This window comes from Rhinoderma darwinii, unplaced genomic scaffold (assembly GCF_050947455.1).
Source record: "Rhinoderma darwinii isolate aRhiDar2 unplaced genomic scaffold, aRhiDar2.hap1 Scaffold_4053, whole genome shotgun sequence".
Classification (NCBI taxonomy): Eukaryota; Metazoa; Chordata; class Amphibia; order Anura; family Rhinodermatidae; genus Rhinoderma; species Rhinoderma darwinii.
In genome coordinates, this window is record NW_027463638.1 from 38,280 (window position 1) to 53,118 (window position 14,839).

General features: G+C 46.2%; 1 protein-coding gene across 1 annotated transcript; it reads left to right on the top strand.

The window, feature by feature from the left end:
* Positions 1–8,729: 8,729 nt before the first annotated feature.
* LOC142709079 (protein kinase C delta type-like) lies at positions 8,730–12,763 on the top strand. The gene is made up of 3 exons (XM_075848448.1): positions 8,730–9,271; positions 10,437–10,966; positions 11,134–12,763. Exons 2-3 carry the CDS (start codon positions 10,869–10,871, stop codon positions 11,690–11,692), a joined length of 657 nt encoding a protein of 218 aa, XP_075704563.1. The 5' UTR covers positions 8,730–9,271; positions 10,437–10,868; the 3' UTR covers positions 11,693–12,763.
* The last annotated feature ends 2,076 nt before the right edge of the window (positions 12,764–14,839 follow it).

Here is a 14,839-nt window from a genome sequence, read left to right on the forward strand (position 1 = left end):
GAGTACCGTTAACAGGCGGTGCCACGGTAGGGGGGCCCAGAAAATGTAGCTGTAGGGGGCCCTGAAATTCCTGATGGCGGCCCTGCGCGGCGCAATCTTAAGTCGGCTTACTTGCATGCCGAGATCGTGTCGGAAAAACTGTTAAAAGAAGTTTCGTTGGGGCGCATGGCGGGGCCGTTTGTTGATCCGCCAATAAATGATTTAGTGGTGTCCCCATTGGGTATTGTGCCAAAGCGGGAGCCCCAAAAATTTCGTTTAATTCAGCATTTATCCTTTCCCAAGGGTTCGTCGGTGAATGATGGGATTGATCATGAGTTGTTCTCTGTAGTGTACACATCATTTGACAAGGCGGTGGGGCTAGTTCGCGCAGCGGGGCCCGGCGCGTTGTTAGCAAAAACCGACATTGAGGCGGCTTTCCGGTTGTTGCCGGTTCATCCAGAGAGCCAACGGCTGTTGGGTTGTTTTTGGAATGGGGCTTTTTATGTGGATAGGTATCTTCCTATGGGGTGTTCCCTTTCTTGCGCATATTTCGAGGCATTTAGTAGCTTCGTGGAATGGGTGACGAAGGGCGTAGCCGGGGTTGACTCTTTGATACATTACCTGGATGATTTTTTGTGCGTCGGCCCGGGGGGTTCGCCTATTTGCGGTAATTTGCTGCATTCATTGCAGAAGGTTGCGAAGGATTTTGGGATTCCCTTGGCGCCGGAAAAGACTGAGGGCCCGGTCTCTACCATTTGTTTTTTGGGAATTGAAATTGATTCGGTGGCAATGGAGTGTCGACTTCCTGTGGATAAATTAAGGTCATTGAGTCAGGAGGTACGGCGGGCTTGTAGGTTGAAGAAGATGACGTTGCGCGATCTCCAGTCTCTGCTGGGGAAGTTGAATTTCGCTTGCCGGATTATGCCGATGGGGAGAGTTTTTAGTAGACGTTTGGCGGCAGCAACGGCGGGGGTTCGGGCGCCACATCATTTTGTGCGGCTCAGGGAGGAGCATCGGGCTGATCTTCAGTTTTGGGATGATTTTCTTGGTCAGTATAATGGTTGCTCTCTATGGATGGCTCCAGCGCAGGATACGAGTGATTTCAATTTTTTTACGGATGCGGCTGGGGCAGGTGGTTTTGGTGCGTACGGGGGTGGTCCTTGGTGTGCAGGTAACTGGCCGGCTAGCTGGGTGTCCAGCGGACACACGCGGAATCTGGCCCTGCTCGAGCTGTTCCCTATCGTGGTTGCGGCAACCATTTGGGGGGACAAAGGCTCAGGGACAAGAAGGTCAGTTTTTACTGCGACAACATGGAGGTGGTGCTGGCCATTAATAACATCACCGCATCCTCTCCTTCAGTAGTTCAATTGTTGCGACATTTAGTTTTGGTGTGCTTGTCGTTGAACGCGTGGGTGGTCGCGGTGCATGTGCCGGGGGTACGGAATTGTATCGCTGATGCTCTTTCTCGCTCGCAGTGGGATCGATTTCGTCAATTGGCACCGGGAGCGGAGCACCTCGGTTTGGCTTGTCCGGAACATCTCTGGGATCTGGTTTCGGTCCCGTAGAACGATTGGTTGAAAGGTCATTGGCACGTACGACATGGAGTGCTTATTCTGCTTGTTGGAAGCAGTGGGAGGAGTGGGTAAGAGAGTTGGGTAACGTCAGCCCGGATCAAGACAGGTTGGTGGCACTTTTGTATTGGTTGGGGGACGCTTGGGAGGCGGGGTTTTCCCTGGCTAAGGTCAATCGTTTCGTTTCTGCACTGGCTTTTGGTTTTAAGTTGCAGGGTTTTCGGGATGTGTCTAAGGAATTTTTAGTAGGACAAGCTTTAAAGGGTCTGCGTCGAGGTAGGGTCGAAGCAGATCGTAGACAGCCCGTGTCTTTTGCTCTCCTCGGTTCTTTGGGCATATCGCTAGTGTCTGTCTGTCGTTCTTCGTCCGAGGTTGAGTTATTTCAGTTAGCATTTTCCTTAGCGTTTTTTGGCGCACTTCGAATTGGCAAGCTGGTTTCACCTAGTACCAAGCGGGCAGGGGGGTTGAGACTGGAGGAGGTGGGTCTATATGGGGATAGACTCGAGTTGTGGTTGCGGCGGTCAAAAACTGATCAAACGGGCAGAGGAAAGCGCATAGCTTTGTTTGCCCTCCCGGGATCGGCGATGTGTCCGGTCGCCTGTATGCATGCTTTTAAACCACAGGTGGGGTCGCCCGTGTTGCCGTTGCTACGTCACGAGAATGGGTCATTTTTGTCCAGATATCAATTTGGCGCAGTATTTAAGAAATGCTTGGTGGCGGTCGGAGTCGCTGCAGGCCCTTACTGATCTCACTCCTTTAGGATTGGCGCAGCAACCGAAGCGGGGCGCTGGGGGTTGGACGACGAGGGGGTGCGGCACATTGGCCGTTGGGAGTCCAACAGGTTTAGGTCCTACGTGCGCCCTCATTTGTTATGAGTCATGTTGTTATTTGTTGTTAAAAGTGTGTGTGCTGTATTTTTTCGTTTCAGATCAGCTCCCGTGCCTTGTGTGGTTGTTAGGACACTTTTACATGCATTGAGGGGCCTTGAGGGTGGACGTCCGCCCTGACGGCCGTCAGCTGCGCATTCCGCAGCAGGACGCGGTTTTGCATTGGCTGGGATTTAGAGGTATGTTGTGGAGACGGGTTTTAGCAGAGTTTCAGACATACTCTCGGCTGGATAAGGTTCCGGAAGTCCTGGTATTGCACGTGGGGGGAAATGATTTGGGGGTTCGCCCTTTTCGGGAGTTGGTGTGGGATATCAAACATGATATGTTGTGTTTGTGGGCATCTTATCCCGGCCTAGTGATAGTTTGGTCGGACATAGTTCCAAGGAAGCATTGGCGGCTGGCTAGGTCGGTGGATTAATAAGGCTCGCATAAAAGTGAATCGGGCAGTGTCCCGTTTTGTGGCCAAGAATGGGGGCATTTGTGTGCGGCACAGGGATTTGGAGTCAGGAGTAGGTAATTACTGGAGGAGTGATGGGGTGCATCTGACCAAGGTTGGGATTGATTTGTGGAGCCTGGCACTAGCAGAAGGAATTGAAAGGGCGTTGGTGGTGTGGCGGAACTCACAGGCTTAAGGTGGTCAAGGCCTGTTTCGCTGTGGCGGGGGGAGTCCTTGAGGTTGATCAGTACGAAATGGTGGGGGGGTCGCATTGGGGGTATGCGTCCCCCAAAAAAGGTACATGGTTTGAAGACTTCATAGGGTATTATCCCTTTCAAGTGGTCTTCTGGTGGTTGGAGCCATCTGCAGAGGTGAGCGGTGCCTCCGAGCTGGTTTACGGCTGGAGGTAAATTGTTGGTGGTGGTTGCAGATGGCTAACTCGAGGTAAAACATTTCTAAAAATGGCTTCAAGGACTTCCCCTGCTCGGATTAATGTTAATGTTAATTGTTATTTATGATACTGACCCATGTTGGGTCATGTGAATTATAGGAGGAATTCTCTGGTTGGATTCCTAATTAGTTATCCGAATTCTGTGGCCATTTCACATTCAACCTCGGTTGTCACGTGTCTTTTCTTAGAGGTAGGGGTGATAAAAGAAAGGATAAGTAGAAGGTTCAATAACACACGACTCTACTTAGGCAAGTCATGCGTCTCACAAATGTTCTTCTGTGTGATCCAAACACCTCAAACTTCGATTCGTCTGTCCATAACACTTTTTTCCAATCTTCCTCTGTCCAATGTCTGTGTGCTTTTGCCCATATTAATCTTTTCCTTTTATTAGCCAGTCTCAGATAAGGCTTTTTCTTTGCCACTCTGCCCTGAAGGCCAGCATCCCGGAGTCACCTCTTCACTGTAGACGTTGACACTGGCGTTTTGCGGGTACTATTTAATGAAGCTGCCAGTTGAGGGCCCGTGAGGCGTCTATTTCTCAAACTAGAGACTCTAATGTACTTGTCTTGTTGCTCAGTTGTGCAGCGGGGCCTCCCACTTCTCTTTCTACTCTGGTTAGAGCCTGTTTGTGCTGTCCTCTGAAGGGAGTAGTACACACCGTTGTAGGAAATCTGCAGTTTCTTGGCAATTTCTCGCATGGAATAGCCTTCATTTCTAAGAACAAGAATAGACTGTCGAGTTTCACATGAAAGCTCTATTTTTCTAGCCATTTTGAGAGTTTAATCGAACCCACAAATGTGATGCTCCAGATTCTCAACTAGCTCAAAGGAAGGTCAGTTTTATGGCTCCTCTAAACAGCAAAACTGTTTACAGCGGTGCTAACATAATTGCACAAGGGTTTTCAAGTGTTTTCTAATCATCCATTAGCCTTCTAACACAGTTAGCAAACACAATGCACCATTAGAACACTGGAGTGATGGTTGCTGGAAATGGGCCTCTATACACCTATGTAGATATTGCATTAAAAACCAGATGTTTGCAGCTAGAATAGTCATTTACCACATTAACAATGTATAGAGTGTATTTCTGATTAATTTAATGTTATCTTCATTGAAAAAAACTGTGCTTTTCTTTCAAAAATAAGGAAATTTCTAAGTGACCCTAAACTTTTGAACGGTAGTGTATATGGTCTGCAGAATGCCTGTGTAGGACTGATATCTGTCACTATATGGTGGGAATATTGGTCTTTGTTTTACTACACACGTTTTTAGTACACAATTAAGAGTGTTCACATTATTTCTATATAGTGGAAGTGTAGACCCCCAAGAATTATTTCCTTTGGTAGGTCCAAGGTACCTCAGTCAGACACTGAGTGTACACATCCTTGCATTAAAATATTGTATTACTGTCTGTAGCCTTAGAGGAGAATTTATTAACCTTGCTAAGCCGCTTATCTGGGATAGAAAAGTCCCAAAAGTCGCAATTTGCGGGAACGTTTTTGGTCAGTTTACGCTGCCTTTGGCACTTTTTTGAAAAGTGTGTGGTGCTTTGCTTTTGTATGCTCTGGGACGCCTCTAGTTTCTTCTGAACCTGGGCCCAGACTGTGGACAGTTCCCGATGAACGAGATCTACCTCGGGATTGTTGGAACCACCAGGTGAAACAGAGGAGAACCGTGGATTAAACCCAAAATTACAGAAAAATGGGGAGACCCCTGATGAGTGACTGACCCGGTTATTAAGGGAAAATTTGGCGAGGGAAATGAAGGAGACCCAATCATATTGACAGTCAGAGATAAAACACCTTAAATATTGTTCTAGAGACTGATTAGTCCTCCAGAACGGACCCCTAAATAAATATAGACCCAAGACTAGACCCCTAAATAAATACAGACCCCAGACCAGTTCCCTAAATAAATACAGACCACAGACCAGACCCCTAAATAAATACAGATCCAAGACTAGACCCCTAAATAAATACAGACCCAAGACTAGACCCCTAAATAAATACAGACCCAGACCAGACCCCTAAATAAATGCAGACCCCAGACCAGACCCCTAAATAAATACAGACCCCAGACCAGACCCCTAAATAATTACAGACCCCAGACCAGACCCCTAAATAAATACAGACCCCAGACCAGACTCCTAAATAAATACAGACGCTAGACCGGACCCCTAAATAAATACAGACCCCAGACCAGACCTCTAAATAAATACAGACCCCAGACCAGACCCCTAAATAAATACAGACCCCAGACCAGACCACTAAATAAATGCAGACCCCAGACCAGACCCCTAAATAAATACAGACCCCAGACCAGACTCCTAAATAAATACAGATGCTAGACCGGACCCCTAAATAAATACAGACCCCAGACCAGACCTCTAAATAAATACAGACCCCAGACCAGACCCCTAAATAAATACAGACCCCAGACCAGACCCCTAAATACATACAGACCCCAGACCAGACCACTAAATAAATACAGGCCCCAGACCGGACCCCTAAATAATTACAGACCCCTAAAACAATCCGATAGAATACCAACAGACAGAATTCAATAAAAAATAGTGCTCAAAGAGGTAATAGGTAATAAACTGTAAAGCATCGTTGCTGACTATATTACATGCACTATATTGAATCCTGAGTGAAAACCAAGATATACTTGGTGCATCGATCAACAATTTACATGAGATTAAACCAAGAAAATATGATCGACTTCAGCACACGATATTTGAAAAAATATACAAATTTTTATTAAATTACATACATGAGACAATTAAAAAGTAGAACAGGGGATGAGTCACACAACAAAAGACGTCAAAATCAGTGAAAAACCGGGTAAGAGTATAATGTCACTGTGTACATGTTACGTTATAACAGCAGAAGTGAAACATGCATATGATAAGATCGAGAAGTGATATTCAATTGAAATCAGGGCTGATTAGGGCCAAGTATGTCCAAAGATGACAAAAATATAGTCGTAATAAAATATAGTACTGGTAATGGAAGCGATATCTATGTAAGAGCAAAAAGTAAGTACGAATCGCAGATGTACAGCAGTACCATATCTCAGATAGATTGAAGTCAGTGGATGATCAAGAATAATAAGCAATCAGGGCCGATTGGGGCCAAGTATGTCCAAAGACGACAAGAAATATAGTCGTAAGAAAATATAGTACTGGTAATGGAAGCGATATCTATGTAAGAGCAAAAAGTAAGTACGAATCGCAGATGTACAGCAGTACCATATCTCAGATAGATTGAAGTCAGTGGATGATCAAGAATAATAAGCAATCAGGGCCGATTGGGGCCAAGTATGTCCAAAGACGACAAGAAATATAGTCGTAAGAAAATATAGTACTGGTAATGGAAGCGATATCTATGTAAGAGCAAAAAGTAAGTACGAATCGCAGATGTACAGCAGTACCATATCTCAGATAGATTGAAGTCAGTGGATGATCAAGAATAATAAGCAATCAGGGCCGATTGGGGCCAAGTATGTCCAAAGACGACAAGAAATATAGTCGTAAGAAAATATAGTACTGGTAACCCTAAAACAATGCAGACCACAGACCAGACCACTAAATAATTACAGACCCCAGACCAGACCCCTAAATGAATTCAGACTACAGACCGGACCCCTAATAAAATACAGACCCCAGAGTGGACCCCTAAATAAATACAGACCCCGAGCTAGACCCCTAAATAAATGCAGACCCCAGACTGGACCCCTAAATAAATACAGACCCCAGACCAGACCCCTAAATGAATTCAGACTACAGACCGGACCCCTAATAAAATACAGACCCCAGAGTGGACCCCTAAATAAATACAGACCCCGAGCTAGACCCCTAAATAAATGCAGACCCCAGACTGGACCCCTAAATAAATACAGACCCCAGACCAGACCCTTAAATCAATGCAGACCACAGACCAGACCCCTAAATAATTACAGACCCCTAAAACAATGCAGACCACAGACCAGACCACTAAATAATTACAGACCCCAGAAGAGACCCCTAAATGAATTCAGACTACAGACCGGACCCTTAAATCACACAGACCTCAGACTGGACCCCTAAAAAAATACAGACCACAGACTGGACCCCTAAATAAATACAGACCCCAGACTAGACCCCTAAAAGAATACAGACCCCAGACTAGACCCCTAAAAGAATACAGACCCCAGACTAGACCCCTAAAAGAATACAGACCCCAGACCAGACCCCTAAATAAATACAGACCCCAGACCAGACACCTAAATAGATTCAGACCCCAGACCGGACCGCTAAATAAATACAAACCCCAGACTAGACCCCTAAATGAATACAGACTCCAAACCAGACCCCTAAATAAATAGACCCCAGAGCAGAGCACTAAATCAATGGAGACCACAGACCAGACCCCTAAATAATTACAGACCCCAGACCCGACCCCTAAATATTTACAAACCCCAGACCAGACACCTAAATAAATTCAGACCCCAGACCGGACCCCTAAATAAATACACACCCCAGACTGGACCCCTAAATAAATACAGACCCCAGACTAGACCCCTAAATGAATACAGACTCCAAACCAGACCCCTAAATAAATAGACCCCAGAGCAGAGCACTAAATCAATGGAGACCACAGACCAGACCCCTAAATAATTACAGACCCCAGACCCGACCCCTAAATATTTACAAACCCCAGACCAGACACCTAAATAAATTCAGACCCCAGACCGGACCCCTAAATAAATACACACCCCAGACTGGACTCCTAAATAAATACAGACCCCAGACTAGACCCCTAAATGAATACAGACTCCAAACCAGACCCCTAAATAAATAGACCCCAGAGCAGAGCACTAAATCAATGGAGACCACAGACCAGACCCCTAAATAATTACAGACCCCAGACCCGACCCCTAAATATTTACAAACCCCAGACCAGACACCTAAATAAATTCAGACCCCAGACCGGACCCCTAAATAAATACACACCCCAGACTGGACCCCTAAATAAATACAGACCCCAGACTAGACCCCTAAATGAATACAGACTCCAAACCAGACCCCTAAATAAATACAGACCCCAGACCAGACCCCTAAATAAATACAGACCCCAGACTAGACCCCTAAATAAATGCAGACCCCAGAGCAGACCCCTAAATAAATACAGACCCCAGACCAGACCCCTAAATCAATGAAGACCACAGACCAGTCCCCTAAATAAATACAGACCCCAGACTAGACCCCTAAATAAATACAGACCCCATACGGAACCCCTAAATAAATACAGACTCCAAACCAGACCCCTAAATAAATACAGACCCCAGACCGGACCCCTAAATAAATACAGACCCCTAAATATAAACCCAGATTCTATATTGTGGATGAAAAGGGTTTTGCCAATAACCTGAGCAAATAACCGTTGTTTATCTCTACTGTAGGAGTGGCATGTATTGCTACTGTGTTCTGCAGACCCCTGACCAGGCCATAAGAAACCCTGGTTGGGAAACACAGCTCTGGACACTAGACTGGCACTCATGATGCCCACATCAGACATGGCAGAGCAGGTTACTGCCAGGCAGGTGCCACCTGAGGATTCCATGACCTCTGACATCACGTGACCTGCACACGACCAACTGCCGTTTACTTTCAACTGTCGACGGCAGCGATCGGACTGAAGTCTACAGGTAGGAAGATATTGGTGAAAATGGCGTCCAATGGACATGGAGAAGACGGCGAGAAGAGAGAAGAGGAGAAGAGGAAGAGGGAGGAGGACAGCGTCACCGGATTCAAGAAGAAGAGGAGAGGAGCCAAGGACAGAGGATTGGAGGATGAGGAGCCAAGACCTGGGAGCAGCCAAGACCCTGGAACATCCAGCCCCTATGCCAGGCTTACCATCAGCCGCTTCACCATCCACCAGGTCCTGGGTAGGGGCAGCTTTGGCAAAGTGAGTATAATATCGAAATATTTCATTTTATAGGGTGGTAAACCTAAAGTTGACCTTTTATCTCCATCAATTGTTCTCTGTTGTCACCATGTTATGCTGGATGGATGATGGGTGTAGTGTTCTCCTATGGGATGCCTAATAGGACATCCAGAAGTATTCCTGCCCCCATAACCACTACTTTAGTTTTTCATTTTAGTATTTTTCTGTCGACATATGAGAGATTTTGATTTTTGGGGGCACGAGTTGTCGTTTTTAATGGCTCCATTCAATGCACCATATCATTTACTGGGAACATTGTAAAAGGCTGTTTTTTTTTAGGTGAAATAGCAAAAAAAAAAAAAACAGCAATTCCTCCATTGGTTTAATAATTTGGCTTTTATGGTGTTAACTAAGTGGTAAAAATGACACGTTACCTTTATTCTGCGGGTCAGTACAATAACGGGGATACCAAAATTATATTGGTTTATTTTTTATACTTTTTATCCAATAAAAACAATTTGTAAAAACATTAATTTGTTGTGTCTCCATATTCTGAAACCCCGAATTTTTTTTATTTTTCTGTTGATGGGGCGGTGTGAGGACTTGTTTTTTGTGGGGCGAGCTGTACTGTTTATTGGTGCTATTTCGGGTTACATAAAACTTTTAATCACTTTTTAACTTTTTATTCCATTTTTCGAGGAGCTAAACAAAACGAAATAGAAAAAAGTTTATTTCTTTATTTTGACTGCAATATTTATGTATCGCTTGAATTGTTCTTTTAGCCTCCCCCTATTAAGCTTAGTAGGAGGACCAAGTTGGCAGACCTTGGGGTCTTCATTAGGCCCCCTGGCTGCCATGACAACTATCTACACACTGTGATCGCGTTGCGGGTAGGGGTTATGGGGTGACAGCGGGAGCTTACCTCTATTTAACTGTTTAGATGCCACGGTCGCTATTATAGCGTATGATCCTGCTCCTTACTACCCCCACCAACTAAGATAATTATGTCAAATGTGGGTTAGGCGTGAAGACCTCTCCATACAGGGCCCAACAGCAGACACTGCATTATGCTGGGAGCTCAGCTTTGTTCTGCTGTAGAGTCCTGGGCACTACTCGACTGACCCACCTCTCTGTCCACCTCTGTTCCTTCTTCTTCTCATGAGGAATCTCCATTTGTTTTCCTCAGGTGGTCCTGGCATCAGTCCCCGGCCGAAACACCTACATGGCCGTAAAAATGATCACCAAACGGGACAATACGGACGAAATTATGAGAGAGCGGCGGATACTCCTAGCGGCCAGACACTGCCCGTTCCTATGCCACCTCTATGCCGCACATCAATCTGAGGAGCGGGCATTTTTTATCACGGAGTATCTGTCCGGTGGCAGCCTGGAGGCTTTGATCAGGATGTGCGGCTGCTTGAACATCGGCAACGTAAGGCGAGTAAATAATCAGGAGACTGAGGGGGGTGGAAAGAAGAAAAGGTGAGGGGGGAGGTCAGATGAAGGATAATACAGAGAATGCAGAATACAGGCTGCCATAATCAGCGCCTCCTCTCTGCTAGAGACCGCACACACTCCATCATAACATGATATTAGGGAATTGATAGAGGAAGATTTCATGACATTGAGACTCCACTCTGTTCTCCCCATCAGATTCTACACAGCAGAGATGATATGTGGCCTCCAGTTCCTCCATGGACACAACATCGTCCACCGGTAAGCAGAACTTCCCCCTTCTTTCATTCTCCTTTACATGCTGGAAACAGTGCACCCAGCTTTCCTACACTCCTGAATGGCTATTCTGCTTGGTGGTGCAATGACCCATCCCCCGTCTCCTGGATCACTGGGCGGATTTGTCATTCTCTCGTCTTATTTCTTTGCAGAGATCTAAAGCCGGAGAATATAATGTTGGATGCAGATGGCCACGTCCGTATCATCGACCTGGGATTGGCCCAAGATGGCGTCACCGCCTCCAATAAGATCCGTGGAGTGTCGGGAACGTTGCATTACATGGCCCCCGAGGTGCTTCTTAGAAAAAAATACGGCTCCGCAGTTGACTGGTGGAGCCTGGGGATTGTGGTGTCCAGGATGGCAGCAGGACGCTCCCCATTTTACAACGGCCCCGTCAGGCAAATGGCTATCAAAGCCATCACCACCGCGAAGCCTAAATTTCCAACTTGGCTTAATCCTGACGTGAAACATCTGACCAAGAGACTGGTCCGTAAAAATTCTAAGAGGCGCCTCGGTGTGTGCGGGAACATCAGAGAGCATCCATTCTTCTCCACCATCGGCTGGGAGGAACTGCAGGAGAGGAGGGCACAGCCACCATTTACACCATTTGTGCCCGTTCTGGAGAACCAACATCTGAAGTGGCCAGAGAATAACAAAGCCCTTCACCCCTTGGCCGGGTTCAGCTTCATGTCACCAAGCTGGACCCGATAAGATCTCAGGACAAGGGCCCAGAACTTCATGCCTCCTGACCCGCGCCTCAAGTCTCTGCTGCTGTATGTCACCTCGGCTGCCCAGACCATCATCTCTCTCCTTACCATCTTCATGCCACACCTCTGCCATCTTGCTGCTGCACCAGAGCCTTGACTTGCCATCCTCCAATCCCAGGCAGGCATCTGACATCACTCCAGCCTGAAGATCCTCTACACCCCCCAGGAGCGGCCTGTGCTTAGTTTCCATCTGGGGAGATCAGGAATAATAGCCGCATGTTGTAGTCCTGGGGCCGGAGCGGCCATTATACCTGATCTCACCTCAGCACAGGCCAGGTAAGTAATGCACCCACATCACCCACATCACTCACATCACCCACATCACCCCACTATATAATAAGTATAGACACCACACTACATGATAAGTATAGACACCCGCATATAGACACATAGTACATTTAGATTAGACTTTAGCCTTTGATCCTGGGATTATTCTGATCGCCATATTTGGGGTCAGGAAGGAATTTTCCCCCCTTAATATGAGGACAATTGGCTCATTCCTCAAAGGGGGTTTTCGCCTTCCTCTGGATCAACACGGCCTTAAATAGGTTTAGGATGATAGAGTAATAAGTAGTAACACACATAAGTAACATAATATAAATATAGAAAATAATTAAAAATAAATCTTAATTTAATACAATTTATAGTTTACACATAAATAAATACAGCAGTTCATTAAAAATAATAATAAATAAATGAATAATTTTCCCCTAGTCTTTCCCCATATTACACATGTTACACTTCAGCCTTTGATCCTGGGATTATTCTGATCGCCATATTTGGGGTCAGGAAGGAATTTTCCCCCCTAATATGAGGACAATTGGCTCATTCCTCACAGGGGGTTTTCGCCTTCTTCTGGATCACCACGGCCTTTAGATAGGTTTAGTATAATAGATAAATAGATGACACATACATATACACAGTATATAATAATAGTAGTCTTAATACTTCTAGAATAATCTCCTAATAATAAAATATAACCTTCCCTTATCTATAAATAAAACTTTCCTTTTACCCCCTACATCTTTGTGCTTGTCTTTATTCCCATTGGACTTCTGTGTAGTAAATGTTGTCCGAGCTCTGAGACCCCCACCAATCACTAGAACGAAGCAGCTGAAGGTCTCGTGTGAGCGCTCAGCCGCTTCCTGTCTGTTCGGCTTTTTCCGGAAAAATGTATCGGCTCATAGACTTTCTATTGAGTCCGTTCACCGATACATTTATTTCTGGAAAAAGCCGAACAAACACGAAGCGACTGAGCGCTCACACGGGGGCTTCAGCTGCTTCATTCTAGTGATTGGTGGGGGTCTCAGTGCTCGGACCCCCACCAATCCAATCTTCTGACGTGTCACTATGTCACTATGACATGTCAGAAGTTTGTCAAACGTTTAGCTACACTTTAAAGGTATATGTCAGATTTAAAGCCCAAATGTGGTGTGAACAGAGCCTTACAGGGGTTGTCCGGTTTTTACAATACCGTTTTGCTAGAGGGGTCCAGTAATCTGTGGGGGAACTTGCTGCAAGAGTTTAATTTCCCTACAGCATCTCTAAAGGGGAAGTAAAGTATTACACAGTTCTATAATCACCGGGCTGGGCATGTAATACATGGATGTGATGGTCCTCCTGAGCAGGAGATGATGTTTGTTGCCCCTCTCCATTCTGGATAATTAATCAGGGTCCTGAACGGGGGAACCCACACTATTACCCCAAAATTCCCTAATAGGGCATTTGAAAATGGGTTTTCCAAACCAGAAAACAGCTTTAATGGTTATATAATGATAAGTGAGAGTTTGTTACAATGTATCAGTGCAGGAGAGAGCTGAAGTACAGGCTATTTAGATTGTGGAGGATTATCTAAACGGGATACACTGAATGGGGCACAGTGGGGGATGGAGGATCGGCTACAATGCTGCCCCCTACAGTCAGGGCCCTCACCTCATGGATGCTCCTGTTACCAGATCCTTCACACCAGAGATCAACATTCATGAAGAAGAAAAATCCCCTGCAGAGACGTCCACACCGAGAGATCCAATAGGACTGGTCTATACAAGGAGTCGTCATATCCGGGGGCATATTTACAGCCATGCCCCCGTATAATAAATACTTTATTCCTGTATACATGAGAAGTTCTACAACTTTATAATATCATTTATGTTTCAATTACTCACCATTTTCAAGATCTGTTTGCTGTCAGTGAATGAGGACACTCTTGCTTACATTCAGATGCAGTGAACCTGTACATCGCTAGTCCTGCTCTCAGCTAAGAAACATAAAGTAGATTAGGAAGTTGTAGAACTTTTCATTTATACAGCGATTAAGCTTTAGTTACATAAAATCGGAAAACACACAGGAAGAGGATTCATTATCGGTAGTACTACAGTGATCTGGTGCCCGCAGGTATCTAATGGTAAATACGGCCCTGGTCAGTGGCGTAACTTCCGCCGTAGCAGCAGTAGTGGCTGCTACGGGGCCCGTGGCATGAGGGGGCCCGTGTCGCCCGCCGGCACGGGCCCCCACCATGGCCGGAGGCTCCGCTAGCAGCCGCTATGGCTGCTACAGCGAGACGCCACTGAACAGTACGGCAGAGCAGGGAGGTATCTCCCCGCTCTGCCATTAAACAAAAGACATGTATCCCCTAGCCACAGGATATCCACAGGATAGGGGATACATGCGTGATCGCTGGCAGCGATAGGGATAACGGGGGACTGAAAGTCCCCTGAAGTTCTCCATCACAAACCTCGGACTTCCGGGGTCTGTGTCAGCAGTTCCGGAGAAATGAATGGAGCACCGGTCCCGCTTGTGCGCATGCGTGACAAGCGCTCCTTTAATTTTTAGTGAGCTGCGCAGACGCGGGAAGTCAGAGGTTAGTCATGGAGAACTTCAGGGGGACTTTCAGTCCCCCGTTCTCCCTATCGCTGCTGTGGATAGGGGATACATGTCTTTTATTAGGACACACTGTAGGTCGCATTTTTTTAGGAGGGGGGACGCTGTATGGCGTTCCCTACAGGGGGGAGACGCTGTATGGCGTTCCCTACAGGGGGGGGGCTGTCTAGCGTTCCCTACAGGGGGGGGGCTGTATGGCGTTCCCTAAGGG

Bases quoted from the DNA above. Each gene is read 5' to 3' on its own strand.
- LOC142709079 (XM_075848448.1), top strand. From the start codon at position 10,869: ATGACATTGAGACTCCACTCTGTTCTCCCCATCAGATTCTACACAGCA. The intron at 10,967-11,133 runs GTAAGCAGAACT...ATTTCTTTGCAG, and splicing joins GGACACAACATCGTCCACCG to AGATCTAAAGCCGGAGAATA.